This window comes from Zygosaccharomyces rouxii (assembly GCF_000026365.1).
Source record: "Zygosaccharomyces rouxii strain CBS732 chromosome G complete sequence".
In the NCBI taxonomy this organism is placed as follows: Eukaryota; Fungi; Ascomycota; class Saccharomycetes; order Saccharomycetales; family Saccharomycetaceae; genus Zygosaccharomyces; species Zygosaccharomyces rouxii.
Genome location: NC_012996.1, coordinates 1,371,356 through 1,398,007, shown reverse-complemented (window position 1 = coordinate 1,398,007; position 26,652 = coordinate 1,371,356). Strand labels below are relative to the sequence as shown.

At 39.7% G+C, this 26,652-nt stretch overlaps 13 protein-coding genes across 13 annotated transcripts; 9 read left to right on the top strand and 4 right to left on the bottom strand.

Annotated features, from left to right (window-relative positions):
• Positions 1-391: 391 nt before the first annotated feature.
• On the bottom strand, positions 392-1,063 carry MHR1 (mitochondrial 54S ribosomal protein mL67; the record flags this gene model as incomplete). Its single annotated transcript, XM_002498675.1, has 1 exon — positions 392-1,063. One exon carries the CDS (start codon positions 1,061-1,063, stop codon positions 392-394), a length of 672 nt encoding a protein of 223 aa, XP_002498720.1.
• Positions 1,064-1,333: 270 nt separating this feature from the next.
• On the top strand, positions 1,334-3,277 carry NEL1 (GTPase-activating protein NEL1; the record flags this gene model as incomplete). Its single annotated transcript, XM_002498674.1, has 1 exon — positions 1,334-3,277. One exon carries the CDS (start codon positions 1,334-1,336, stop codon positions 3,275-3,277), a length of 1,944 nt encoding a protein of 647 aa, XP_002498719.1.
• A 229-nt stretch (positions 3,278-3,506) lies between these two features.
• Positions 3,507-5,405, top strand: HDA2 (Hda2p; the record flags this gene model as incomplete). The annotated part of the gene is made up of 1 exon (XM_002498673.1): positions 3,507-5,405. One exon carries the CDS (start codon positions 3,507-3,509, stop codon positions 5,403-5,405), a length of 1,899 nt encoding a protein of 632 aa, XP_002498718.1.
• A 290-nt stretch (positions 5,406-5,695) lies between these two features.
• On the top strand, positions 5,696-7,408 carry DPL1 (sphinganine-1-phosphate aldolase DPL1; the record flags this gene model as incomplete). The annotated part of the gene is made up of 1 exon (XM_002498672.1): positions 5,696-7,408. One exon carries the CDS (start codon positions 5,696-5,698, stop codon positions 7,406-7,408), a length of 1,713 nt encoding a protein of 570 aa, XP_002498717.1.
• A 375-nt stretch (positions 7,409-7,783) lies between these two features.
• BRL1 (Brl1p) lies at positions 7,784-9,175 on the top strand (the record flags this gene model as incomplete). The annotated part of the gene is made up of 1 exon (XM_002498671.1): positions 7,784-9,175. The coding sequence occupies one exon, from the start codon at positions 7,784-7,786 to the stop codon at positions 9,173-9,175; it is 1,392 nt and encodes a 463-aa protein (XP_002498716.1).
• Positions 9,176-9,625: 450 nt separating this feature from the next.
• Positions 9,626-11,359, top strand: PUT2 (1-pyrroline-5-carboxylate dehydrogenase; the record flags this gene model as incomplete). Its single annotated transcript, XM_002498670.1, has 1 exon — positions 9,626-11,359. One exon carries the CDS (start codon positions 9,626-9,628, stop codon positions 11,357-11,359), a length of 1,734 nt encoding a protein of 577 aa, XP_002498715.1.
• Positions 11,360-12,446: 1,087 nt separating this feature from the next.
• Positions 12,447-16,268, top strand: SSD1 (mRNA-binding translational repressor SSD1; the record flags this gene model as incomplete). The annotated part of the gene is made up of 1 exon (XM_002498669.1): positions 12,447-16,268. One exon carries the CDS (start codon positions 12,447-12,449, stop codon positions 16,266-16,268), a length of 3,822 nt encoding a protein of 1,273 aa, XP_002498714.1.
• A 397-nt stretch (positions 16,269-16,665) lies between these two features.
• On the top strand, positions 16,666-17,397 carry RRF1 (Rrf1p; the record flags this gene model as incomplete). The annotated part of the gene is made up of 1 exon (XM_002498668.1): positions 16,666-17,397. One exon carries the CDS (start codon positions 16,666-16,668, stop codon positions 17,395-17,397), a length of 732 nt encoding a protein of 243 aa, XP_002498713.1.
• A 92-nt stretch (positions 17,398-17,489) lies between these two features.
• Positions 17,490-19,436, bottom strand: MSC7 (meiotic recombination directing protein; the record flags this gene model as incomplete). Its single annotated transcript, XM_002498667.1, has 1 exon — positions 17,490-19,436. The coding sequence occupies one exon, from the start codon at positions 19,434-19,436 to the stop codon at positions 17,490-17,492; it is 1,947 nt and encodes a 648-aa protein (XP_002498712.1).
• Positions 19,437-19,800: 364 nt separating this feature from the next.
• Positions 19,801-20,251, bottom strand: VMA10 (H(+)-transporting V1 sector ATPase subunit G; the record flags this gene model as incomplete). The annotated part of the gene is made up of 2 exons (XM_002498666.1): positions 19,801-20,139; positions 20,249-20,251. The coding sequence occupies 2 exons, from the start codon at positions 20,249-20,251 to the stop codon at positions 19,801-19,803; spliced, it is 342 nt and encodes a 113-aa protein (XP_002498711.1).
• Positions 20,252-21,326: 1,075 nt separating this feature from the next.
• BCD1 (Bcd1p) lies at positions 21,327-22,421 on the top strand (the record flags this gene model as incomplete). The annotated part of the gene is made up of 1 exon (XM_002498665.1): positions 21,327-22,421. One exon carries the CDS (start codon positions 21,327-21,329, stop codon positions 22,419-22,421), a length of 1,095 nt encoding a protein of 364 aa, XP_002498710.1.
• A 137-nt stretch (positions 22,422-22,558) lies between these two features.
• Positions 22,559-24,190, bottom strand: ZYRO0G16742g (uncharacterized protein; the record flags this gene model as incomplete). The annotated part of the gene is made up of 1 exon (XM_002498664.1): positions 22,559-24,190. One exon carries the CDS (start codon positions 24,188-24,190, stop codon positions 22,559-22,561), a length of 1,632 nt encoding a protein of 543 aa, XP_002498709.1.
• Positions 24,191-24,805: 615 nt separating this feature from the next.
• On the top strand, positions 24,806-26,623 carry SRP101 (Signal recognition particle receptor subunit alpha; the record flags this gene model as incomplete). Its single annotated transcript, XM_002498663.1, has 1 exon — positions 24,806-26,623. One exon carries the CDS (start codon positions 24,806-24,808, stop codon positions 26,621-26,623), a length of 1,818 nt encoding a protein of 605 aa, XP_002498708.1.
• Between the last annotated feature and the right edge of the window lie 29 nt (positions 26,624-26,652).

The window sequence follows — 26,652 nt, the reverse complement described above, 5'->3', positions numbered from 1 at the left end:
AAAGAGTCCTCTTGTTTAAACCTATCCTCCTTTACTTAAAGTCTCAACAAATATGTTTCTCCTGAGATGTTTGTTGCCTGTCAACGGATATTTGTTGCCTGTGAAGAGATATTTTCTTTTTCTAATAATTATAATGGAAAATCGAGCTAACTAATGCGAGCTCATTGGCAGGAAACCACGCTAGAAAAATTTATAATGGAGACGTTGATCGCGTAATCAGATTATACAGCTGGAACCGGCAGGAAGAATTATGTACCGTGATTCTGCAGGGTGGATTACGACCCGTGATGGTGCAATAATAGGATTTTACTTAAAATTGGTCATGACTATTTACAGTAGTATGTATCGGGTTCGACCATTCTTTTCTATGCATATTTTTCTGGTTTCGCCTTTATAGACTCATATGACCTTCCTGCTGGTTCTGGTTCGATTTCCTGGCCCTCTGGAATTCTTGCCTTGCCCTGTCACCCAGTTCTCGTAGTACAGTACTTTGTTCTCTAGCAATGTTACCAACACGGCTCATCAGAGAGTGTTGTACACCAGGTAGTATTGGTGTCCAGTGTTTAGATTTGTCCCCCATTCTCCAGGCATCTTCCCAGTGTATAGTAATGTCGCTGTCACAACCAGATTTAGCGATTGATTCTCTAAGATCGGCCACGGCTTCTTGAGTGTAGGTTGGTCTGTACTGACTGCTGTACCAAATGTGACCATCTTCATTCAATTTACGATGCTTTTGAGCTTCTTGTGGCATTCTAACATCACGTAGGTATTTCAAACGACATAGATTCTGGTACAGCTTGACTCCAGACTCATATGTGGGCATATCGACAACGCACATACATCTCCATATGTCACGTCTGATAGCTGGCTTACGGTTTGACCAGTCAGTCCTTTGGAATTGCTTGTCAACTTGTTGCTGGGTAAAATTGGGGAACTGGGAGTACAGGACTTGTCCACTTTCGAGATTTCTAAACACAAACACTTGAGGAGCGTAACCTGCACCTTCTAGCCAGGTGGCAGGACGAAACTTGGAGACTCTCCAGTAGGGGTAGGTTCTTGGCATTGTAGAAGTCAGCGATGACCACAAGTTAAAGTCTAATGGTGCTCTTATATGACTTGAGTTGTCAGTTTTTTCAGTTAGTTGGTGTTATCTTGTATGGTTTGAAAAATTTCATGTTCAGAAGGCCTCTTGAAGAAAAAAAAGCTCCTAGCACATCGGCTTTATATCAATACAAAATAAAAGGGACAACAAGACTAAGAGATAGGACTTTATGGCTAGCGATTCTCGTCAAGCTGGCAACCTTTATTCAATTCTGCAGATTCTATAGTTACTATGAGTTGGTTCAATTACGGCGTACTGCCTGCATCGAGGAACGAAGCGTTGCAAGACGTGGGGGATGAAGGGCATATCCACTGCCTTTATGAACCATTCAAGGCCCAGGCGGAGTGGTTAGAAGGTCAATTCCGGTGCGAAAAGTGCAAAGGTCTTTACGGTGGCTCGAGAATCGTGGATTCTGACGATGGAAAGAAATGGATCTGTATATTCTGCAATACTTACAACCCTTGGAATACAGACATGCCCGACTGCGAGACATATATGAGCCAAACTGGGGGTGGGAAGTCTAAAGATGACGTTGTGGTTATTGTGATTGATACTATTTGTGAAAAAGAAGAATTGAATGCACTACAACATGCTTTGAAACTAAAATCTAATACCAAATATTCACTTGTTACTTTACATCGTAATGGGGACGTTGCAGTGCACTCTCCTGACAACAAGAAATCTTTTGCAGCTAAGCACCACAAAGTAGAACACTATTTGAAACGGTTAAATCGAGATTACTTTAGGAGACACTTAGATCACGGTTTATTCGATTCCGTCAGTGTCATGGGAACGATTAATAAGTTGGAGGCAAAGGATTCCCACGGCAGCAGAAGAGCCAAGAGGTCCACGGGCCTGGCGTTGTTTCTGGCGTCGATCTTAGGAGACCAAGTTGTATGCTTTTTAGCGGGTCCCTGCACAGAAGGTCCGGGGAAAGTGGCCTCGAGAGATAAAAAGAATACAATGAGGCAACAACACAACTTGGACAAATCTGCCAAGTACTTTAAGGACGCTCGAGATTTTTACTCAAAATTGGCCTCTGCTGCTTCTTTTACCATCTTCGCAAGCTCATTGGACCAAATCGGGTTTATGGAGATGTCAGATTTATTTAACATCGCAGCACAATTCAATTCTTTTAAGGATGAAAGATTTGTTCACACTTTTGAAAAATTCTTGGACAGAAGATCCAATGCAATCTCAGATTTAAGGCTTACAGTGGTTTCTTCGGGACGTCTCCTAGTAGATGGGGCATTGACGAAGGCGTCCCCAATGAAGGCAACTTTAAACAATTATAGTGACACTCCTAAGGGCGAAGGTAGCACTAACGAATGGAAACTTGAATCACCCTATTTGGATCCTGAACATCTGGTGGTGCCCCTATCGCTAAGCATAGTTACAGGATCCACCATCAGAGATGCTAATGAAAACGTTCCGGAACAGTTGTATATGCAATTCCAACTAAACTACACTCAGAACGGTGCATCTTACGTGCACGTCCATACCAAGATTATCCCCACCTCTAATAGTCCCGATTGCCTTGTGGCGAACTCTTTCAATCCTAAAATCGAACTTGTCTATTTGATGAAATCTATCTCCTACCAGGTCTTGAAAGGTAAATTTACTACCGATCAATTACAACGTATTCGCTACCAATTGGATACTGTTGCAGTTCACAAGCACAAATCTCAAGAATTTTTGAAATACTACTATGGCTTAAGAAGAACTCCGCTGTTCACCACTCGTAACGCTTCGCCTGATGAAAGAGTGCTGTTCCTTCACCAAATCGACCACTCAAGTATCGAAACATCTTTATGTTACGCTCTTCCTACCGCAATACAGTTTCAATTTGGCAAAAAACTAACACCGCTTCCATCTCAAGATCTTTTATCGGATCCAACCGCTACTCTGGTGGATGGTGGGTTTTTTGTGGGCGTCAGGTACGCTCAACAAGACTCAGAAGACATAGAAGCCGCTAAGGTAGCTGCCAAATTAATTGTAGATGCCAGATTCCCAGAGCCAGTCTATATCGATACGGTAATCGGTGGAAGTCAAGACAGATTTTTCAAAAGTAAACTAATTCCCACTGATGACCATGGTGCCAAGCTCTTGGAGACTCAAGATATTCCATTCGAGAATTTTGTGGAGCTGGTCGAAAAGCGCTCAAAAGGTGACTAAATGGGGATAGATTAGATACTGATTGTATTTTGTATTAATGTTATTTTTAATTATGATGTTTAATTTTTTTGAGACTATATGAACTTTTTCTGTCGACTTAAGACTCCGAAACTGACCCAATATTGAAGAAAAAAAAAGATCATTAATTTAATCAAACTGGCATGAAGTCCGGATTGTTCGAAGCATAGATCGAATTGGGAGGTTGGTAAATCTCCGCTAGCTGCTATCAATGAATCGTAACGCAAGGAATTCGCACGTATTTTACCTTCCCGTGGGGTTGACACCGTTCCAGAGAGATTTGACAGAAATTTTAGTCTCGTTACATGCTAGATCCTTCCAAAAAGAGCTCGACTCTTCGAATAATATCGATGATAAGGATGCTGTAGCGGAATATCCCCAAATATCTTCAAAGCAGATGACTCATATGCTTGACAAGGGCATAAGAGTTGTTGCTAATCATCCATGTCTACTTGTCGAACACTACATGCCAAGACAGTTTCTTCGAATGGTACCTACAGAAAATTTAGTTACGACTAGTGATAAATTTCAAAAATTGCAAGAGTTATTATCTCGATTCATCCAACGTGATAGGCAAACATTTCCTGATGCTTTGAAAATTTGCATTATATCACATAATGTGAGAGAATTGGACATTTTAGAAGGTTTAGTCTTGGGTAAAAGAGTCAGAATTAAAAGGTTATCAGGAGCTTCTTTGTACGATGAAAAGCATGTTTTCCCACTAGAACGATCATGTTCTCCTGTAGATGCAAGTAATTCCAAAGACGGTACGCCGAGCAACGAATCTGGTTCGAACAGGTATACTGGGTATCATCGCGACGACTATGATTATTCATTGAAGCACAAGATGAAATCTGTGCAGGCAATCGATGAGGATTGGTTATTTTTAACCACAACTACACATTTAACTAACAACCCTGAACTTATGAGAGGTTATAATGTGGACTATATCATCAGTTTTGATCCCTCGATAGACCCATTTTTGCCGGCGTTAGATAATATAAGGAAAAAAGGACAAAAAAGATTGCCGTTGGTGAAACTTTTAGTTAAGGATTCACCCGATCATTTCTTGCTAGAAAATCCACCAACAGAAGGTACTGACAATTATCAACATTCGAAAGCCGCCATTAAACATTTCCTTTCAACCAGACATACAACATACAACAACTTACCATCGGTAGACTATAAGCAAGTGGTAGATATGCTACTTCGAGGTGAAAATACCATCCCATCATTATCAGAAATTCCACTCTCTCAAGTCTCCACAGATGTACCACCTTTTGAGCTAATTATGACAAGGCTAGATTTCAGCGATAACCAATTGACTATGAATGAGGATGTATTCGATATGAAATCCTACCAATCAGAATTGAATAAAAGGACGTTAGATCGACTACTTAAAGTTCAGAACGAATGCCGACATGGTGACGAAATTCTAACGAGGAAACGTCATTATGAAACGGAAAGACAAGACTATTTGGACGAAACGAGAGTGGAAGCAGGCAACGTTTTCAAAAAATTCCAAGATGGTGAGAAATCGATTATAGACTCTGAGAAACGATTAGAAAGATGTAAAAGCGAAGCCTCTAAATTAGATGACAAGATCAAGGCATTGGATGGCGCTCTAGAGGAGGCGAAAAGAATAACTTTGTTAGCAGATGTCGATCCAGAGCTCCAACAGTATACTGAAAAGATCAGTACTCTTAAAACTCTGTTAGGATCCCTTTCAGAACAGAATTTGCAAAGGAACCAACACAATGATTCATTGAGATCTCAATACCAACAAAAATCCTCAGAGGCCGCGGAACAATCTCAACGTACTAAGGTGCTCAAAGATGAAGTGGACCAGTTGCACAAAGATTTGGAGGGACCAGGTCTACAGATACAAACTAAAACACTATTATCGCAGGAACAAAAACTGAAGAACGATTTGGCATCCTTGAAGTCCCGTTCCAAATTTCTCAAATCATACGTGACGAAAATGGCTTCTTACTACGGTTTAAAGCCTTCTTCAAGCGATGATTCCTTGTCCAACGGCACTCACGGTCAGAATGGTAGATCCAACGCCAGGTATCGCTCTACAAGGTCAAATACACCAGCTTACACGTAGAATTAAGAGTAGTATGTAACATAAAAAGAAAGAAGTTTATGACATCAACAACTGTTGTAAAATCTTGTTTGTCAATGGCTCGATTTGTTCTATCTCCACGATTGTTAGGTGCAGTTCTTTGTCTCTTTCTCAGGGTAGATTTACGGCTCACCGTCCAACCATCCATTCCTTTTTTTTTTCCATGAAAATTTACTTTGGCAGGAGTGAATTGAACACCGCGTTACTATAAAAGAGACGCGGCCAATAAAAGCAATCCAGAGAATCTTTTTCCAAGACTCTAACTGCTGCTAATGGAATCCAAGATAGCTAGAATTGTAGAGGAGCTGAAAGGCTTAGACCTGCTACAGCTGGTGCTCAATGGTTACCAGTATGCTGCTCTTTACGTTGAAACAAGTTCGTGGAGTAGTCTGATCAAGGATTACTTGTTTATTACTTTAATCTACAAAGTTTCTAGTCGAGTATGTTACCATCTGAAAGCATTTGGGTTTTTGAGGACTCTGAAAAATGTTTACCACAGTATTGCAACTGCTGTGTTCAGAACTTTGCTTAACTCACCAATTCTCAGACCTACAGTAAATAGAGAAGTTGGTAAGGGTATTAATGTTATTGAAAGGGATCTACTTATTCGCAATGAGGCAATCGAAGATTATGGAACTTTACCTGATGAAGGATTGTCTGAAGAGACTACTTTGGAAGAATTGGACAAATTACAAGAATTACTGCGTACAACAAAATGGGAAGACGGTAAACTTTCAGGTGCTGTGTACCATGGTGGTCAACAGTTGATCCATTTACAATCCTTGGCCTTTGAGAAATACTGTGTTGCTAATCAACTGCATCCAAACGTTTTTCCTGCTGTGCGTAAGATGGAAGCCGAGGTGGTATCCATGGTGTTAGACGTGTTCCATGCCCCTAAGGATACAGGTTGTGGTACTACCAGTTCTGGTGGTACTGAATCGATTTTGCTTGCTTGTTTGAGTGCTAAGACTTACGGTTACCAACAACATGGTATTACAGAACCAGAAATCATCGTACCAGTGACGGCACATGCTGGATTCCACAAGGCCGCCTACTATTTCGGTATGAAGGTTCGTAAGGCAGAATTGGACCCAGTTACTTACAAGGTGGATTTAAATCAGGTCAAGAGACTGATCAACAAAAACACGGTCTTACTTGTGGGATCCGCCCCCAACTATCCACACGGTATCGTCGATGACATCGGAGGGTTAGGTAAATTAGGTCAAAAGTATCACATACCGCTTCACATCGACTGTTGTCTTGGTTCGTTCGCGATTGCATTCATGGAAAGAGCTGGATTTAATGACATTCCTCCATTTGATTTCCGTGTGCCTGGTGTTACGTCTATCTCTTGTGATACACACAAATATGGTTTTGCACCAAAGGGTTCTTCAGTGGTTATGTACCGTAATCAAGCTTTGAGAGCCTCTCAGTACTATGTGTCTACCGATTGGATTGGTGGTGTGTATGGTTCCCCCACCTTGGCTGGATCTAGACCCGGTGCTCTTGTTGTCGGATGTTGGGCAACAATGGTTCATTTCGGTAAAAAGGGTTACACGGATTCATCCAGAGAAATTATTACTGCAGCCAGGAAATTGAAAAGCAGCATTGCAAAAGAATTACCAGAATTGCAGATCATTGGTGACCCACTTTGTTGCGTTGTATCCTTCAAGTCTGATCAATTGAACGTTTATGAGCTAGGTGATAAATTATCTAAAATGGGATGGCACTTGAGTGCATTACAAAAACCACCTGCACTTCACATTGCAGTTACCAAGTTATCAGTAAGTTCTATTGATAAGCTGGTTTCTGATTTGAAGACTATGGTCAACGAAATGAAGAAAAACCCTAACCAAAAACCAGCTAACGATGGTACTAGTGCCCTTTATGGTGTTGCCAGTAGTATTAAAACCACTGGTGTGGCAGATAAAGTTGTCGCAGGGTATTTGGATACCTTATATAAGCTGAAACCAAGCTCTGCCTAAGGACAAGATTTGAATATTTAAATATTATTTTTGAGGGCAAACTCATATAAATAAATCACTACAATTTCAAAACCGTTTTTTTTTTACTTTTTTGTTGTTTTTTTTTTTGTTTTTTTTATCTTGTTCATCATCATTTCGACTAATTGACACCTTGCGATTAAAAGGCTTTATCGGTGCTCATCGACATCGAAATATAAAGACCACGTCAAAAAAAGAATACAAGAAACACCAAACCTATCGAAAGGCTAAACAAACAAAACACTACGTAGTTTCTCAGTCATACAACTTAATGGCTTAAAAAAGACTAAAGGATCTTATACATACTTGAGAAATCAACGTTAATTTTATCCTTTTGTTAGTTTGACTTGGTAGAGGATGGACAAGTTCGGCAAATTAAGTATTGATGATGAACTGGACAGGACTATAAGAGAGGAAGATTTAGTACGACTATCTAATCTTAGCATATCTGATGAAATTGGCAGAATGTCACCCCAGGTTTTTACCAAATATATGCCACATTCTCCCGTGTGTCCTTCACCACTAAGGCATGCTATGCAATTAGATCCACTAGGTGATAAAATGGACGTAGATGAACTGATAGATGAGGAAGCAAACGCTGAAGGTGAAGGGGAAGGTGTTGATACTAGAATAGTGCAAAGAAGCCAAGATATTTTGGAAGAGGGAGATATGCAACGGGACGTTCAAGAAGCATCACCAACACCATCGCCAACTAAACAGGTAAGCAAAGAGAAATCATCACAGGATAATAATACTGCCAAAAACCATGATGATGTGATGAAGGAAGAAGTTAGTGAATTGGATGAGTCAGATTCAAAAGAAGATGAAGAGAGTGTACATAGAGGAGCAGTGATAAGAGCATTGCTATCTCCAACTTCATTAGGTGTAGCTGCAGCAGCCAAAATTGATGGTATACCAATTGAATCACCAGCACAAGCGTCTAAACCTGCCCCAAAAGAAGTTCTCAATACGGATAGAAAGGCTTCTGATGCTAATGTTACAGGAATCGATTTTACCGATTTGAAAGATGAACTTAGGTGGAGATCAAGAAGCCAACCTATTCAGGTTTCAATTAATCACCACCACTACTACCCCAATACGGACGGATACCGACCATTTGTACAAGATTGGTCAAGACCTGTGGAATCAGAGTACGATGAACCTTATAAACTTCCTGTCCCCTGGTCATCTAACTGTAAACCGGTTTCTAAAAACTCTTATACCTTTGTCTCATACCTGCAGTTATTTCTTAATTTTATTACAGTCGTGGTCCTATTCTCATTTGTTACATCGCTCGTGCGCTCTTTGAAGACTGATATAACTTCCTCCTGGAATCACAAAAGATTAGAGTTAGAATATGAATCAATTAACTGTAAAAATCTTTATGCCATTAACGAATGTACTTTGCGTAATAAACCAGCGCTACAGGGTCAGTGTGAACAATGGGAAAGGTGCATGAATAAAGACAACGATTTATTTTTTAGAGCAAGAACGACACTGGGGGCACGACTATTTGGTGAAGTGATTAATTCATTTGTTGAACCAATTGGATGGAAGGCATTACTTGTTGTTATGTTGGGATTAGCTATTTGGTGCTTTAGTTCAAATTTCCTACTAGGTTACATGCGAGCCAAGAGTTATTACGGAGATGCTAATCAACAATATCTCCTTCAACAACGTCGTCAACTTTTCTTGAAGGATGAGGACCGTGCAAACAGAGAGTTATCATTACGCAGTGATAATACATAGAAGTGACCATGAATGCATAGTACGGATTATATGGCCGTTTGAGAAAACTTAAAAAAAATGGTCTAGGGATTTTGATATAGATTTAAGGAATTTTATTATAATTGAATATTATAATTATTATTTATTTATTTATTTTTTGTTTATTTGTTTTTTTTTCCAGTGGAACTGACATTTCACCTGGCGCTCGGTTGGCTATCTCCATAACGGCGTTCGGGATCGGACTCCCGAATCTCAACTGGCGATCCATGCTGATAGATAATTAAGTGAATAGTTTTATCCATATGATTAGGCAAGGCTAAATGTGCTGGAACCATCGGTATATAAGGACTACGGATTAACTGATTTAAAACCTACGGCTTAATATTCAACCTCTGTTTGGGGATAATCGTTTTTTTAACCTACATCTGTGTGGAAAAGGATACAGTAATACCTTAAGCTAAAATATTAAAGATGCTATCAAGAGCTAGTTTCCAAGCTCGTCAAAGTGTGAGAACCGTTGCTCAATTGGCTAGATTTAAAACACCTAACACAATTGGCAATGAACCTGTTAAAAATTTTGGTCCTAAAGATGTTAAGGACTGGGACCTTTTACGTGCTTCCCTTATGAAATTTAGAAGCTCATCACTAGAGGTTCCTCTAGTTGTTAATGGTCAAAGAATCTACTATAACGATGGTGGTAACCGTTCGTTCTTCCCACAGACTAATCCTGCTAATCACGAACAAGTCTTAGCAAATGTGACTCAAGCCACAAAGGATGATGTCGTTAAGGCCATTCAAAGTGCAAAAGATGCTAAGCAAAAGTGGATGAATTTGCCATTTTACGAAAGAGCTGCAGTTTTCTTAAAGGCAGCAGATTTGATTGATACCAAATACCGTTATGATATGTTGGCTGCTACTATGTTAGGTCAAGGTAAAAATGTCTTCCAAGCCGAAATCGATTGTATCACTGAACTTTCTGATTTTTTTAGATTTAATGTGAAGTACGCTGTTGACTTGTATAGTCAACAACCAGCAGAATCAAGCCCAGGTGTTTGGAATCAAGCAGAATATAGGCCTTTGGAAGGTTTCACCTATGCCGTTACCCCATTCAATTTTACCGCCATTGCTGGTAACTTGGTTGGTGCACCAGCACTAATGGGTAACACTGTTGTTTGGAAACCATCTCAAACGGCCGCATTGTCCAACTACTTGTTGTTGACCGTTTTGGAGGAAGCTGGCTTGCCCAACGGTGTTGTTAATTTCATCCCAGGTAATGCTGTAGAAGTTACTGAACAAGTTTTGAATGACAAAGATTTTTCAGCTTTGCATTTCACTGGTTCTACCAATGTTTTTAAACAATTATACGGAAAGATCCAGCAAGGTGTTGTTAATGACCTCTACAAGGATTATCCAAGAATCGTTGGTGAAACTGGTGGTAAGAACTACCACTTGGTTCACCCATCTGCTAATATTCCACATGCAGTCCTATCCACTCTAAGAGGTGCATTTGAATATCAAGGTCAGAAGTGTTCCGCTGCATCTAGAGTGTATTTGCCTCAATCAAAGAGTAAAGAGTTTTTGGAAAATTTGGTTGGTACTTTACAACAACATCAAGTGGTTCCAACAAACACATCTGCAAGCCCCCTAAACGGTGGTGACCTACATGGTTTCATGGGTCCAGTTATCCATGAACAGAGTTTCGATAAATTGGCAAAATTCATTGAGGAAGCAAAGAAAGACCCTGAATTAGAAATTATCCAGGGCGGTCAATACGACAAATCTAAGGGTTGGTTTGTGACTCCAACCATTGTCAAGACCACTAACCCAAATCATAAATTTATGTCAACCGAATTCTTTGGTCCCATTTTAACCGTTTGTGATTATCCAGATGCTGAATTCTCACAAATCTGTGAGACTATTGATAACACCAGCACCTACGGTTTGACCGGATCCATCTTTGCTAAGGATCGTGAGGCTATTGTAGAAGCCAGCGAAAAGTTAAGATACAGCGCTGGTAACTTCTACATCAACGACAAATGCACCGGTGCCGTTGTTGGTCAACAATGGTTCGGTGGTGGTAGAATGAGTGGTACTAATGATAAATCCGGTAGTGGTAATATTCTCAACAGATTCGTCACCATCAGAAACATCAAGGAAAATTTTTACGAATTAACCGATTTCAAGTACCCATCTAACTACGAGTAAGCTTAAGTTAGATCACTACCAGAAATGTGCAAACTTTATATATTATCATTGTTATTATTTTAAGTTAAGGGATATTCATAGTACGAACGAAGTTGGCCATATCTAAGGCCTATCAAACGTAAACGTTTAAGAACTCTATTATCCAAACTATATCTTGAACTAGCATTTGTATCTTCTTATCTTGTAATGATGCCAAGATAGTATTACTTCGATTACAGAGAACGTATCGCATTTTTATTTGATTTTTGCCGCCGAGGCGGAGCAAGGGGCAGAACTCCTAGGTATAAAAGGGGTACCCTTTTTCCGCCCCAAGTGATGAAGGGATGACCTTTGATCCATACTACAAGTAATACTGCCTATACAAGACACAAGGGGATTGCCAACTGGAAAGTTATCCAATATTCAATAAACAAAGGACTGTTTTTTGATGGATAAGTCGATCCATCTCCATTTCATAACCTAAAGCATTCCTGCCACTCATTAAGTGAACAGTATACCAGACTATTGAAGTACCACTTTTCACTTTCCTTCTAAACTTTTTAGTTTTAGGTTCCGTTCAGGTTTCTTTACAGGGTTTAATTCGACCGGTTTAAGTGACTAAAACTATTCCATCCAAAGCGAGTCACCAGTTGTACTTAGAACAATTAGCACTGACTGACTCAGCGGTGTAACGGACTTCGATTACAGTAACGTACGCTTTCATTTTTTTTTCTTTTTCAGAAGTTCCATTTATCTTTGAAGGAATTAAAAGAGGCACGTACGTAAAAGGTACACGACACGTATTTTACTTCCTTACACGTCGAATCCGGTGCCGTCTTTTCAATATCCTGCCGTTTGAGGTATAAGGCATTCAGAAAATTTTTTAATCTGTAATCTCCTCTCCTCTCAAGCCGGTAGGTAGTTCAGAAGACCTAAAAGAAGAAAAAAAAGGACCGAGCGGTGCTAGGCCTTTTTTTCGGAGGATTTTGGTTCATTTACTTCGCAGAACTCGTAATCTATTCTCTGTTCGTCAAATTGGGACCAGTGCTTCCTTTAACAACCTGGTTCTGTACTAATAATCAAGCAATAGAGAACACCGCCCAACGCCATGTCTTACAGGAATCAGGATAATAATTTATATGTTCCTACGACTGGTGGGAGGAACAACCCGAAGCATATTCATGTAGCTCACAGGAGGTCTCAGAGTGAATTGACAAGTTTAATGATTGAGCAGTTCACCCTACAAAAGCAGTTGGAGATGGTGCAGGCACAGCAACAACAATTGCTTGCCCAACAACATCAGTTGGCTCAGCAGACAGGTCAAATGCTGGGTCAACCCAACAACACCGGTGGTGGTGCTGGAGGTAATGGTACTTTCTTGCCACCTCAGCCACACTACAATGGAAATCCAGGTAGTGGACCCAGTAATAGTTCTTCAAGTGGGTCTGGATACAGAAGTAGATCTCACTCTAGAAACAATTCCGGATATTATGATAACACTAGTGGTGGTGGAAGTTCAGCAGGAAATACCCATAAGAAAACAAGTTCACAATCTAGCATATATGGACATGCAAGGAGACATTCCCTAGGTCTGAATGAAGCAAAGAAAGCCGCGGCTGAAGAACAGGCAAAGAGAAATGGTGAAGTTGGTGCACCTGGTGATGTTAGTGGCTCCAGTGCTCCCGGTGTGACTGTAAAAATTGATAATGTTTCTTCACCATTAGTCTCAAGTTCATCTACCAATGATACTGGTGATGGTGATATTTATGGTAGAACTCAATCAAGTTTTAAGTTCCCATCTCAAAGTGCACATCGTCGTACTAATTCTAACCAAGCTTCCTTCAAATTCCCAGCTCCCCCTGTAAATCAGAAGGAGAATGAATTCGATGATTTTGTTCCTACGTCATCTACTCATCGTCGTTCAAGGTCCAAAAATAACGATTTTTCCGCAGGGATCAATTCCAATTGGAGGAACCAAAGCCAACAACCATCACCTTTCCATCATCGTTCTTCTAATTCAAGAGATTTTGGCAGCAATACCAGTAACAGCAACAACACTTTTAATGGCCTAGAGCCACCACCATCATTCCAAGCAGGTCATAAGCATCGTTCTTCTAATACTTCCATTCATAGTTTTAATTCTTCCCACAATGGTAATAACCCTAACGCTCGAAAATCACTTTTTGCACCATATTTGCCACAGGCTAATATTCCTGATCTAATTCAAGAAGGTAGATTAGTTGCTGGTATCTTACGTGTCAACAAGAAGAACAGATCTGACGCTTGGGTTTCTACTGAAGGTGTCTTAGATGCAGATGTTTACATTTGTGGTTCTAAAGATCGTAATAGAGCTTTGGAAGGAGATTTAGTCGCCGTAGAATTGTTAGTGGTGGATGACGTTTGGGATTCAAAGAAAGAAAAAGAGGAAAAAAAGAGAAGAAAAGATGCCTCTATTCAACATGATATTATCCCATTGAATAGTAATGATGATTACCATAACGATGCAAGTGCCACAGCATCTACAACTTCCAATACAGTCATGGCTTCTTCTACTTCTGCTGGTGGTGATGAGACCAGTGTCAAGTCAAATACCGCCAACAGTGTGGAAAGTGAAGAACAGTCACCTACCAAGCCGGGTGTTAAGAGAAGAGGTTCTTTGAAGCAACGTCCTACTCAGAAGAAGAATGACGATGTGGAGGTTGAAGGTCAATCACTATTATTAGTGGAAGAAGAAGAGATTAATGATGATTTTAAACCTCTCTATGCAGGCCATGTGATCGCTGTTTTAGATCGTATTCCTGGTCAGTTGTTTAGTGGTACTTTAGGGTTGTTGAGACCATCTCAACAAGCACACAATGATAACAATAACAATAACAATAACAATAACAATAACAATAACAATAACAATAACAATAACAAACAAGCCCAGAGTCCCAAAATTGTTTGGTTTAAACCTACTGATAAGAAGGTACCTTTAATTGCTATCCCCACTGAACTGGCACCTAAGGACTTTGTCGAAAACGCTGATAAATATGCCGATAAATTATTTGTGGCTTCGATCAAACGTTGGCCTATCACTTCTCTACATCCCTTTGGTGTATTGGTTTCTGAGCTCGGTGAGATCAATGACCCCAACACTGAGATTGATTCTATCTTGAGGGATAACAACTTTTTGTCTAACGAATACCAAGATGCTAAGGACCCCACTTTGGAAAAAAGTGTTTTCCAAGCATTACCCATTCCACAGGAGGAGTTGGCTACTAGAAAACGGTTTACCGAACAAGTGGTGGCATTGGCTGATAGACCGGCATTATCTGATTTTGCAATTCACATCAAAAGAGGACCTGATACCATCGAGCTGGGCTGTCATGTGGTTGATGCAACTGCTCACATTGAAGAAGGTTCCTCTTTGGATAGAAGAGCTAGGAAGAGGTCTACCGCAGTGTTCATGCCTCAAAAAGTAGTTGATCTTTTGCCTCAAGCATTGAACAAGTCATTAACTTTGGAGGCAGGTAAGACTTCTGCTACTCTATCTGTGGTTTACACTTTAGACGCCAGGACTCTGAAATTGAGAAGTACATGGGTTGGTGAGTCTGTTGTGCTGCCCTCTGCTATCATGAGTACTGAAGACATCACCGACACTTTAGAAAGTAATGAACCAGGTGGATATATCTCCTTGTTGGAGCAATTGGCGACTGCATTTTACAAAGAGAGGATCAGATCTCCTGGTGCTCGCTTGTTGCCTACATTGCCGCTTTTCAAAAGTTTAGATGATGAAAAGGTTAATGTCGACTTGAACATTTTAAACAGGTCAATTGGAGCCGTCGTTGTGGATGAAATTAGAACCAAACTGGATAACACTGTGGCAGAAAAGATCTATACGAGATTAGGTGGATTGGCTTTCTTAAGAAGACAAGTTCCACCGGTTCATACTAAGATGGCTTCTTTCAAAAAGAGAGTACAAAAATTGGGATACGATTTGGACATTACCACACCAGATTCTTTGATCCAATCAATTTTGGAAATTGAAAATGACGATGTTAGGAGCGGTGTTGAAATTTTGTTGTTCAAGACAATGTCGAGAGCTAGATATTTCATTGCCGGTAAAGTGGATCCTGATCAGTATGGAAACTATGCATTGAACTTACCATTATACACACATTTTTCTGCTCCTTTGAGAAGATATGCAGACCATGTGGTTCACAGACAGTTGAAATCTGTGATTAGAGGTGAACAGTATCTGGAAGATTTGGACTCTTTAAAGATTACTTCTGAGTACTGTAACTTCAAGAAAGACTGTGCTGGACAAGCACAAGAACAAGCAGTTCATCTTTTGCTATGCAAAACAATTAATGACATGGGTAATCCCACTGGACAATTGTTAACGACGGCTACTGTGTTGCAGGTCTATGAATCCTCTTTTGATGTTTTCATTCCCGAATTTGGTATTGAGAAGAGGGTTCATGGTGATCAATTACCACTAATTAAAGCTGAATTTGATCCTGGGCATAGAGTCTTAGAACTACATTGGCAACCGGGTGTAGACAGCGCAACTTTTGTTCCTGCTGATGAAAAGAACCCTAAGTCTTACAGAAACTCGATCAAGAATAAATTTAGATCAGCAGCTCTGGAGATCGCTACTAATGAATTTGACAAAGTTGACAACGATGAATCAACTGTAAGTGAGAAGTTGAGTAAGGAGTTGAATAGATTGCATCTGAAAGTACCTCAACTGAGATTACCCGAGAGATCGGGCAGGGATGCATTGGATAGTTTTGTTGCTACCACTTCAATTAGAGTAGAAAATGACAACTACATTCAAGAAATTAAAGAGTTACAACAGGTCCCAGTTCTATTGAGAGCTGAAGTTGGTATGGCTTTGCCCTGTCTCTCAGTGCGTGCTTTGAATCCATTCACAAGAAAGGAGTGAATTTTATCATTCATCTTTTTTCATCCTCCTTTTATTACTATTTTTTTTATTTCATTTTACTTCAACCCTTTTAGCATACCGGTTCATTGGTCGACTACCTTTCTTCTTCTCTTAATTTTATTAATGAATTAACCTGCATTTTATTATAGGATGATAACGTTTAACCTGAACAATGGGACTGTATACCACAATCATATTTCATAAATATATATATATATATATAACGTTTGGTACTCTTTTGTGTTTTGATAATTCTTGCAAGATCGTTAAGGTCAGTATTAGCATGCGAAGTGATGAAGAAGTCGGTGAAAAATTGTTAACCAGATGAGTTTAAAGTAACGAATACTGCAAGAAATTTTACTCTCCATTAAACGATATAAAAACCACCCTTTTCAAGATGTTTGGTGTCGGTATTAGATCCATTAATTCATCCCTAATTGCTCAACGACAGTTTTTGACTACTAGACAATTCACAACATCTCAACTGCTGTTGAAGAAGGCTTCAGGTGGTAAGAAAAATCCTAAAGCGTCACAATCTAAGGATACTGACAATGCAGAGGAAACCGTTGATATTAGTGAATTCATCAAGAAAGCTCAAAATTCATTTGAAAATACTTTAGAATTGCATAAGAAAAAGTTGAATGAATTCAAGCAAGGTGTTGCTAATCCACGTATATTTGATGAACTGAAACTACAGAATGGTAGTAAATTTTCTGAAGCAGCTTCCACTTCAACCAAGGGTAAAAATGCCTTGTTAGTTACAGTTTATGATCCTAAGGATACGAAACATGTTATCAGTACCATTATGGCGGCTGGGTTAAATCTAAATCCTGAAAGGGTTCCTAACAACGATCAACAGTTAAAGATTTCACTACCACCAATGACTACAGAGACAAGAACTAGGATGTGTAAAGACTTAAAGAAAGTATTTGAGGAATATAAAAATTCTTCTTCCAAGGACTCACTGGGTCATGTTAGAGGTGAAATTCTCAAGGATTTGAAAAAGTTGGCCAAGAAGAACGATTCCGTTAGAAAGGCAGTACAAGATGTTGAGAAGGTTCATAAGGACTATGTCAACAAGATGCAACAACAATTGGCTCAAGCTGAAAAAAATGTAATGAATAATTAGATGAAAATGATCATGGGAAGTTGTATAAGTAAATTCCCCTGGTTTCCTCATGTAAATAAAATAAGATTAACTAATCAGATAAATTCTTAGTTTTAATTAGCGTTTTTCGCCATCGAATATAAAGATTTGATGCGTTGCCAAGTAGACATCGCATAAGAACCTGTAATAAAACTTTTAACAAATCCCCATGCTTTTCGGCTGCTTTTAATGGGATAATCTAAAGGTTTGGGGATTTGTGTAGACACGAATGGTAAAACATCATAGCAAATGCTCTTTGCATTACAAAGGCCTAGGAGACCTTCTTCCCCACCAAACTTACCGAATCCAGATCCATGGATACCACCAAACGGTAACTGACAAACGTAATAAGTTGCGAAATCATTGATTGCAACACTACCAGTCTTTAGCTTGTTAGCGACGTAATCGCATTCTTTATAATCACTACCGAACACCGATCCACCAAGACCAAATGGTGCTGAATTGGCTAATTCAATTGCATGTTTGGTATTCTTGGCTCTCATCAAGACTAAGATAGGGCCAAAAACCTCTTCTTGAGCAATCTTCATTTCAGGAGTCACGTCTACCAGTAAAGTTGGCAAGAAATAGTGACCTTGAGGGTAATTTGGATGACTATAACGAGAGCCTCCATAGAGTAATCTCGCACCATGAGCCACTGCGTCTTTAACTAATAGCTCCAATTGATCAAATCTGTTATCCGAAACCATGGCCCCCATATCTACCTCCTCCAAATGATCGATATCAGAACCCAACCGTAGAGGATGGTTAGTCATACGATCTTGCAAAATGTTCACGAGAGACTCGTAATTGGAATCCGCGACTATGACCCTCTCAATACCAATACAATTTTGGCCGGATGATTGGAAAGTACCACGCATGATAATCGATGACAGTGCTGCTAAATTCTTGGCAGAATCGAGGATGATGAATGCATCTTTACCGCCCAGCTCTACGACGACTGGCGTCAAACTTTTAGCAGCGTTTTTTAAGATATGATGAGCTACCGGTTGACTACCGATGAAAGTGATGTGTTGAAGTTTTGGGTGGGCAGTGAAATAGTTAGCAGCATCATCATTTTCGGAAGGGGGCAAACAGTAAAACAGTTGAACTAATTCTGGATTTTCACCACAAGCTTCAAGGCATTTGCGTACTAATCCAGTAAAAAATTCTGAAGACCAAACCACTTGCTCAGAGCATTTGACCACAACTGCATTTCCGGTAAAAAGCGCAGATATGATAGGACCCAACAGATTGTGGAAGGGATAATTCCAAGACACAATAGCGCTAACTACACCCAATGGTTCGTAACGAACTTCGGCACCTTTGTAAAATTTCATGAAGAAATTTGTGGGACCTGGACGTTTAGATGGTGTCAACACACGTTCACCGTGTTGAATAGTCCATTGTAATTTCTCTAACGTAACCATAATTTCACCCATGGAAGCATCTAATTTAGTCTTACCAGAATCTCTGCAGGCAACGTGGGCGATCAGATCTTGATTTTCCAATATGAAGTTCTTGAGAGATACTAGCACTCTGATTCTACGAGCCATTGACGAGCTGCCCCATTCCTTTTGGGCATCTGAAGCTTGAAAGATCATTTCGTCAATATCTTTGGTGGTTTTGGAAGAAAACTTACCCAGGAACTGGCCGGTAGCAGGACAGTAGGCCTGGATAATGCCAGGGTTCTCTGGATCACGTATACTAGTGGGGAAAAGTCTCTTTCCCTTCCAATGGGTTTGAGCTGCATCAGGTACAGGCACAGAGAATTTAGATGGCCTATGGGATTCTCCATTGGATGAGCCCCACAGTAATTTGAAGAAGACATACGTTGTAAAGAGAGCAGCCAGGGCCGTCGTCGTAGCGGCCATCTTGGGATTGCTTTGAATCTGGTCCACCACTATCTGAGATTGATTGTTGAATAGGAAATGTTGTTTCTTAACCCAATCCGCCAAGTATTCCTGAACAGTATTGTTGAGTTGTTGAAGCAGCATCTCTGAATTCAAGTAAATATCTGACATTTGAATTCCAATAGGCCTAGCGAGCTTCAACCTCTCTTTTCTTTCTTTAAAGATTTTACGTAAAGCTCTGCATCCTCATCGTTTACTGAACTAATCCACCTCATTCGATTCCAACAAGGGCCCACCACGTGAATCGATGTTTGGGAGTTAAAAGAAGTCTCAAATACGATGAGTCTGCTTGCTTGGGATTCTTCAGTAATTCGCAATTGTGTAGGAGGATGGCCATTTAAAATAGCTTATGTTTGCCAACCTGATCGTTAGTTTTATGTAATGCACACATGGACGCAACTTATGGTCCACACATTGCGTCTTCTATTTATTCCTAATGAAATTTATTAAATTTTCCCCACTGTACATATTACATCTAGGCATTGATGTGCTTCTCAAACGATGGGTTAATCACAGCATCCACCAACAACTTTGCCACTTCATTTTGTTTCTTAGAACCTGTTTCTTTGATCTCTGTCAATTCACCTTGAACTTGAGATTCTGCCTCCTTTTCCAATTCACCGACACCACCTGCATTTTTACTTTCGAATTCCTGTAGTTCTTGATCCTTTTGCTTCTTGTAAGCTTCTATTTCTGAAGCTGCATCATTCTTGGCCTGTTTGAGCTTGTCTTGTCTGTATTTTCTAGCTTGAGAAACAATTTCATGAGCTTCTTTCTCAGCCTTTAATAGCGTAGCAATACCGTTGGATTGAGACTGTACATGTTGTTGGTTAGTATAAAGTTCTTCAAATAGGAGCTAAGCCGGAATTGGACGATAATGGATCTGGTGGGGTGAAATTCAGTTGTTGACATATAGTACATACCATTTGTTAATCTGTTAAGTTCTCAATGAACCTGAATACTCTGTATAGTTGTGAGGTATATTACTTGTAGGGTAGTCAAAGTTCCTTTAAGGTTTGATGTTTTCGCCTTTACAACCATGGACAGATTATTACAAGAGAATTGAAAAATACAATAATAAAGGAGTTAGCGAAGTAAATATTGGAATTGGGGCCATTTGAATACTCTTATTCGATTCTACAGAATTTTTTACATATATGTGTACTACTTGATGAATTTTGGGGCTACAATTGGGATTTTAGCAAATTATCAATGAATATTATATAATGATGGGATAGTGAGAGAGGTGCATTATGATATTAGAGGTAAACGGGATCAAAAATGTTTACAGCTGCACCATATTGCTCGAGCATAATTCTTTTATATAGTTAAAACATTGCAGCCTTTTTCTGCCGGAAATAATATATGAACTCTTAGGATACAGGTTACAAAGGCTAATTGGGTTTCCGGTATATCGGTATCAAGAGTCAAAGGATTGTCAAGTATAGATTTATAGATTTCTCCTTATGTATTGCTATTCTTACTGCCTCATCCTGTTTTAGCTTTTCGAGAATACTTGTAAGACTTACTTATCAGCGCCAAATATTATGAATATCTAGAAGATACCACTTTGAAATCTAGCACTCTGACGGTTAAACTCTTCAGAACTTAGGAATTCTAAGTGATCATATTTCTTGGAGTACTTGATTCAAGATTTAGTTCTTGTGCCCAAACTTTTTAATGTTGGGTTTCTTAGGTCAATCTTAGCGCTCTAAAGCAATAATTTACTAACTAAACATATAACCAAGCCAATTTTGCAAGACCCAAAGTGAAAGAGAACAAGAAACCACTGAGACCCAACCCATATGATACTAGCCCCTTCCCCCTTCAATGGCGGCTAATGAACATAATACCTGATGTTCACAGTGTCCGGGAACAACCGTGGTTGTTTTGGACAGCCGTTTTTGAAAAATTTCAATTATTACGGGCTCATCGCATATTCAATTATTGTTTAATGCAAGTGATTATTGATAAATTCTATTTGGTTAACCTATTCCACTAATGGTAGATTTATGTGAAATCTGCCAGACTGCTGAATTCAAATATAAATGTCCCAAATGTTTTAAGAAGACGTGTTCACTGCCGTGCATCAAGGAACACAAGAGTCAAGATAATTGTTCAGGTAAATCCCATGATCCTACTAAATATGTTGATAGAGGTACGTTAAAGGGTGCTGATGATGAAAAGCATGAAAATAATTTCCTTGTACAGCGGGATTACCAGTTTTTAACCAAATTGAGAAGATCTCTAGAAGTTGAAATGAAAGATGGTCGGCTAAATAACAAAAGGGTATTACAATCATACGGTAATAATTCGAATGCCAAGAGACCCCGTTATGATCAAGAATGCCAAAGAATTATTCGAAGAGGTGTAAATTGTATTCTCCTTCCAAAGGGAATGCAGAGATCTCAAATGAACAAGAGTAAATGGGACAAACCTTTGGATTTATTCGTTTGGAGTATGGAATGGATTTTATACCCCAGAAAACAGGCTTCTTCTACACAAGAGGAGCCTTTCAGCCATATAAGTCACAGAATCAAAGAGACGGATACACTGGTAGAAGGCATGGGAAAGATAATTTACGATAAATGTTGTGAATTCTACCACTTGATAAAAGAAGATGAACCAGCCCCAGAGACAAAGCCAGAGAGGACTCAATGTTTGGTCAAAGGTGGACTCAAGTTCTACACCAAATGGTTTCCTTACAATACGATACGAATTACAGATTCCAAACAACTAGTGGAATTGGATCCTTGCCAAAAATCCATCGCTGAATTATTTAAAAACAGAACTGTCATAGAATTCCCTACGATTTACGTAGTGGCTAATGAATCAGAACTACCTGAAGGATACAGTATTGTAGACGAGCAAGCTATGCAAGAGGCTCAGAAAAGCAGTGATAGTGACAGCGATAGTGACAGTGACAGTGACAGTAGTGATAGCGATGAAAGTGAAAGTGACAGTGATGCAGAACCCCAGGAGGAATCCTCCAAAGCACAAGCTTCTACATCTGGATCCGCAGTTGCGCGCCAAGAGAGCGATGACGAGAGTGATGGCTACGATCCCGGTGTTACACTCGATTTCTTAGCGGGTTGAAAATCTATAATAAAATAAACAATATGTAATAGTGGTTGCAGTTGATAGTATAATAATAAAAATAGTAATAATATAATTCATTTAATAGGGACAAAGGTGCCTCGTCTAATCTCAAGTATCCTTTTCTCTGTGTTCTATTAAGCTGCACCGGCAGCATAATGGTTCTTTTGAGTATAAGTAATCTGTCTATTATTTCTCCGTTGCTGATCACGACTATCTTTCAACATTCTTCTCTCCCAAACGGTGTTTTGGACACGCTCGCTAGAACTCAACTTAGCAATTCTCATTGTAGCTAGAAGGTTCCTGGCAGCTTTAGAATGGAAATAAACGGCACCATTAAATGCATGGGTAGCATCTTTACCGACGCTGAGCTGTACCAATGCAGTACCACCTGGGTGATCATGAATGAATGGAGTCACATCGTGAACAATACCTTCAATGACAACTAATGCTCTTTTGTTTTCGGCAAATTGTTCAATGGCCAATTTAACAAATTGGTTGGACGTCATAGAAGGTAACCTATCGATAGAGACCCCCCATTTTAACTTGGAATGTTCCTCATCCAATAATTTCTGTTGCTGCTGAATAAAGCATTTCAGACTTTGTTGAGGATCTGTAACGTGTAAATGGTTAACGAGTCCCAAGCTTTGACACAAATAGATGGTCCATTTAGCTGGATCCCAATGGTACCACCGTGAACCATTAGTAAAATCACTAGGAAATTCGTGGTGGAAGTTATGCTTCGCTTCTCCAAAAAGAAGAAATTGGAACAAGCACGAAAGCGGTAAGTTGATAGCGGATCTGATGCTCGAAAACGGCTGCGTTGCTAACGGGAAATTTCTAATATGTGCTAAAGTACCCAATAATAACCACTGTTGTTGTATGATTGACATTTTGACAAATCCCAGATAATATATACCGGTCCAATAGGGCACACCACAGTAACGTGCCACTAAACATGGAATGACAACAATCGTTAAAATCAATAGCTTCACATAGTATTTATCTTGCATGACTAGTAATTCATAGTTAGGTGGTTGTATCAATTCATCTGGAGATGCTGCCGTTGTACTAAGCTTACCACGACTCATCCTCGATGTGGATAAAATGGTATCTCTACATTCCTTAATAGCCTTTCTGGATTTCCTATTACCAAGAAAGAATCTGTGCCCCCATAGAGAAAACAAGCAACCGTAGACTGAAAAGGAATGTGGATCTCTTTCCGTATCTTGATGACGATGATGTGCCATGTGCTGGCTTGCAAACTGTAGGACTGAACCTAATCCAACAGATCCACCGAAAACCGAATATACCAATTGTAATAAAACGTGTGCCTGGAACGATTGATGGCTAAAGAATCTATGATAACCAGCAAACAGTGCTACTTGCGATAGGAAAGTGTATACGCAAAAGAATCCAATGAATAACGGGTTGATTGGTTTCGGTGGCGCTAATATCAACTTGAATAACGAGAACAACGGTATTATGATGCACAGAATAGTAGATTGCAAACTGATACGTTTCAACAAATGCACAACGTGTGGATCTTTCTTGCGTGAAGGGACCGGCCCCTGTTGTCGCGATGAACCATCACTAACATTGGCATTGGCGTTTATATTTACTGAAGGTCTACCTTTAATAAAGCTCCCTGAGGAGCTCGCAGTCTGCTCTGGTGCTACCACATGACACTCCTTCGAATCCTCGTTATTATTAAATCCAGCAGACGATACCAAGTCACTAAAATCAAATTCCGGTATGGCATCTCCCATATTCGAACTCCTACGCTTGTCGTAAAGCGCCTTTAAATACTACTGTATCAACGTCAATCTTATGAGAGGAGGTGATCCTCGAATACTCTACGTTTTGTAGTTTATCTTGTTCCACTTTTTTCAGTGAATTGTTGTGTAGAGTAAACAAGAGTTAGGTAAGCGTTCAACAATCGCCAGGATTTACGATGCCTGTGAAAGGAACAGCTGTACAAAACACACAGAATTCTTGACTGAATCATGCTATCTTAAACTACTATTAAGATCTAATTGAACTTTGGGCTTGAAAGAACGGTCTTGTTTCGAATATTATGTGCAGCGTACATCAAGATGCAGGTGTCTTATGAGCTCTCCAGAGATCGCAGAGACTGTTCGAAAGATATAGATAGAGATTTCAGTAGTCAACGCACCCCCATGAGTTTACTCGAGCGCATAATGGAGGGAACTCCGCTGTCAGTTGGCGCTGGATTCTGTAGTGGAAAGTTATGTACAATGGGTTCGATGAGGTTGAGAGTGTTGAAGTGAAAAATTCTTAAACGAAGAGTCAAAAAGTTTCAAAGAAACACAGAATATAGGGAATTGTTAATAGCTAATCATTGCTTTCTGAGTCAATTGAAGATGCTAGAACAGTTTGTGGTGTTCACTTCTGGGGGCCAGGTAGTCTATCAGTTTAACTGTCTAGGGAAGAAGTTTGCAGAAACGCAGATTAACAGGTTCATATCCCATCTGTTGAGTTCACCTACTATCCACAATGAGGACAGTTCTAGGAAGTACAGAATTGTAGAGATTGCTGGAAACAGTAATACATCCGGCGGTAACAAGGCCCAGTCCCGTGGTTTTTGTTCTATGTACCACGTTAGTAGAAGACCAGAGTTATACTACGTGGTGACATATGCGGAGCAGTCATTACAGTTAAATCAAGAGGCTGAAGAAACTTTACAAGTTGGAATAAATCTTTGGGAGTCATTAGGATTATCAGAAGGTGTGTTAGATAATATTAATGGGAAGGGATCAAGAAATGAACGTAACTGTATCGATGTGTTGACCGACTTAGAGGAAGAATTGGAAAAATTTGACCAATATTTGAAGATTAAATATGAGGAAATCCTGAGCCGTGATAACGAGAATAGTAGCTCTTCCATTGGCAAGGTCGATTCCAAGAAAAAACCCAGAGAGGCCAAGGGTAAGAAACAACAACAGCAGCAGCAGGGTGGCGGCAGAAAATGGGGAAGAGATGGGACTATGGAAGAAATTAATGCACAAGATAGTAAAGCTCTTGATTTCTCTGAGAACAACCAACAAGCTGGTGGATCGATGGGGCAAATCGACAAGGATTCATTCGGTAAGAGGACAAACCAAGGTGATTTCTTAATCAAAGAGATTGACGATTTATTATCTGCCCAAAAAGAATCCTATCAGAGTAATGAGGACAAAGGAACTTCAGCATTTGGATTCCTGAGGAAACATCTATTGGGTAATAAGACGATCACCGAGACAGATCTTAAATCTGTACTGGACAAGTTAAAACAAAAACTAATAACAAAAAATGTAGCTCCAGAGGCAGCAGAATTCTTGTGCAAGCAGGTTTCTCTTGATTTGGTGGGATCAAAAACAGCCAGCTGGACTAGTGTGGAAAATACTGCCCGCGAATCATTGACTAAATCTTTGACTCAAATCCTAACACCTGGTGTCTCTGTAGATCTTTTACATGAGATCCAACAAAAGGCAGAAACAAGAGATGCCCAAGGTCTTAAACAACCTTATGTGTTTTCCGTAGTTGGTGTAAATGGTGTGGGTAAGTCGACTAATCTATCCAAATTGGCTTTTTGGCTTCTCCAAAATAATTTGAGGGTCTTAGTGGTAGCAAGTGATACGTTTAGATCAGGAGCAGTGGAACAATTGAGAGTTCATGTAGAGAACTTGGCGGAATTGACCGACGAGTCTCACATTCGTGGATCCAAAAATCGCCGAGACAAGACTGGTAATGATCATGTTGAATTATTCGAAGCAGGTTATGGTGGTTCTGATCTGGTCACCAAGATTGCCAAGCAGGCAATTAAATATGCCAAGGAACAGGAATTCGATATCGTTCTAATGGATACAGCTGGTAGAAGACACAATGATCCAACTTTAATGTCACCTTTGAAATCTTTCGCAGAACAGGCTAAACCTGACAAAATTATCATGGTTGGTGAAGCTTTGGTGGGAACAGATTCTGTTCAACAGGCAAAGAATTTCAACGAAGCTTTCGGTAGAGTTAGGAATTTGGATTTTTTTATTATATCAAAATGCGATACTGTGGGTGAAATGCTGGGGACTATGGTAAATATGGTTTATGCTACTGGTATACCGATTTTGTTTGTTGGAGTTGGGCAAACCTACACAGATCTAAGAGTATTGAGCGTTAATTGGGCGGTTAATATTTTGGTGTCTTAAAAATGTTTAATTTTTTCCTTGATATTTTT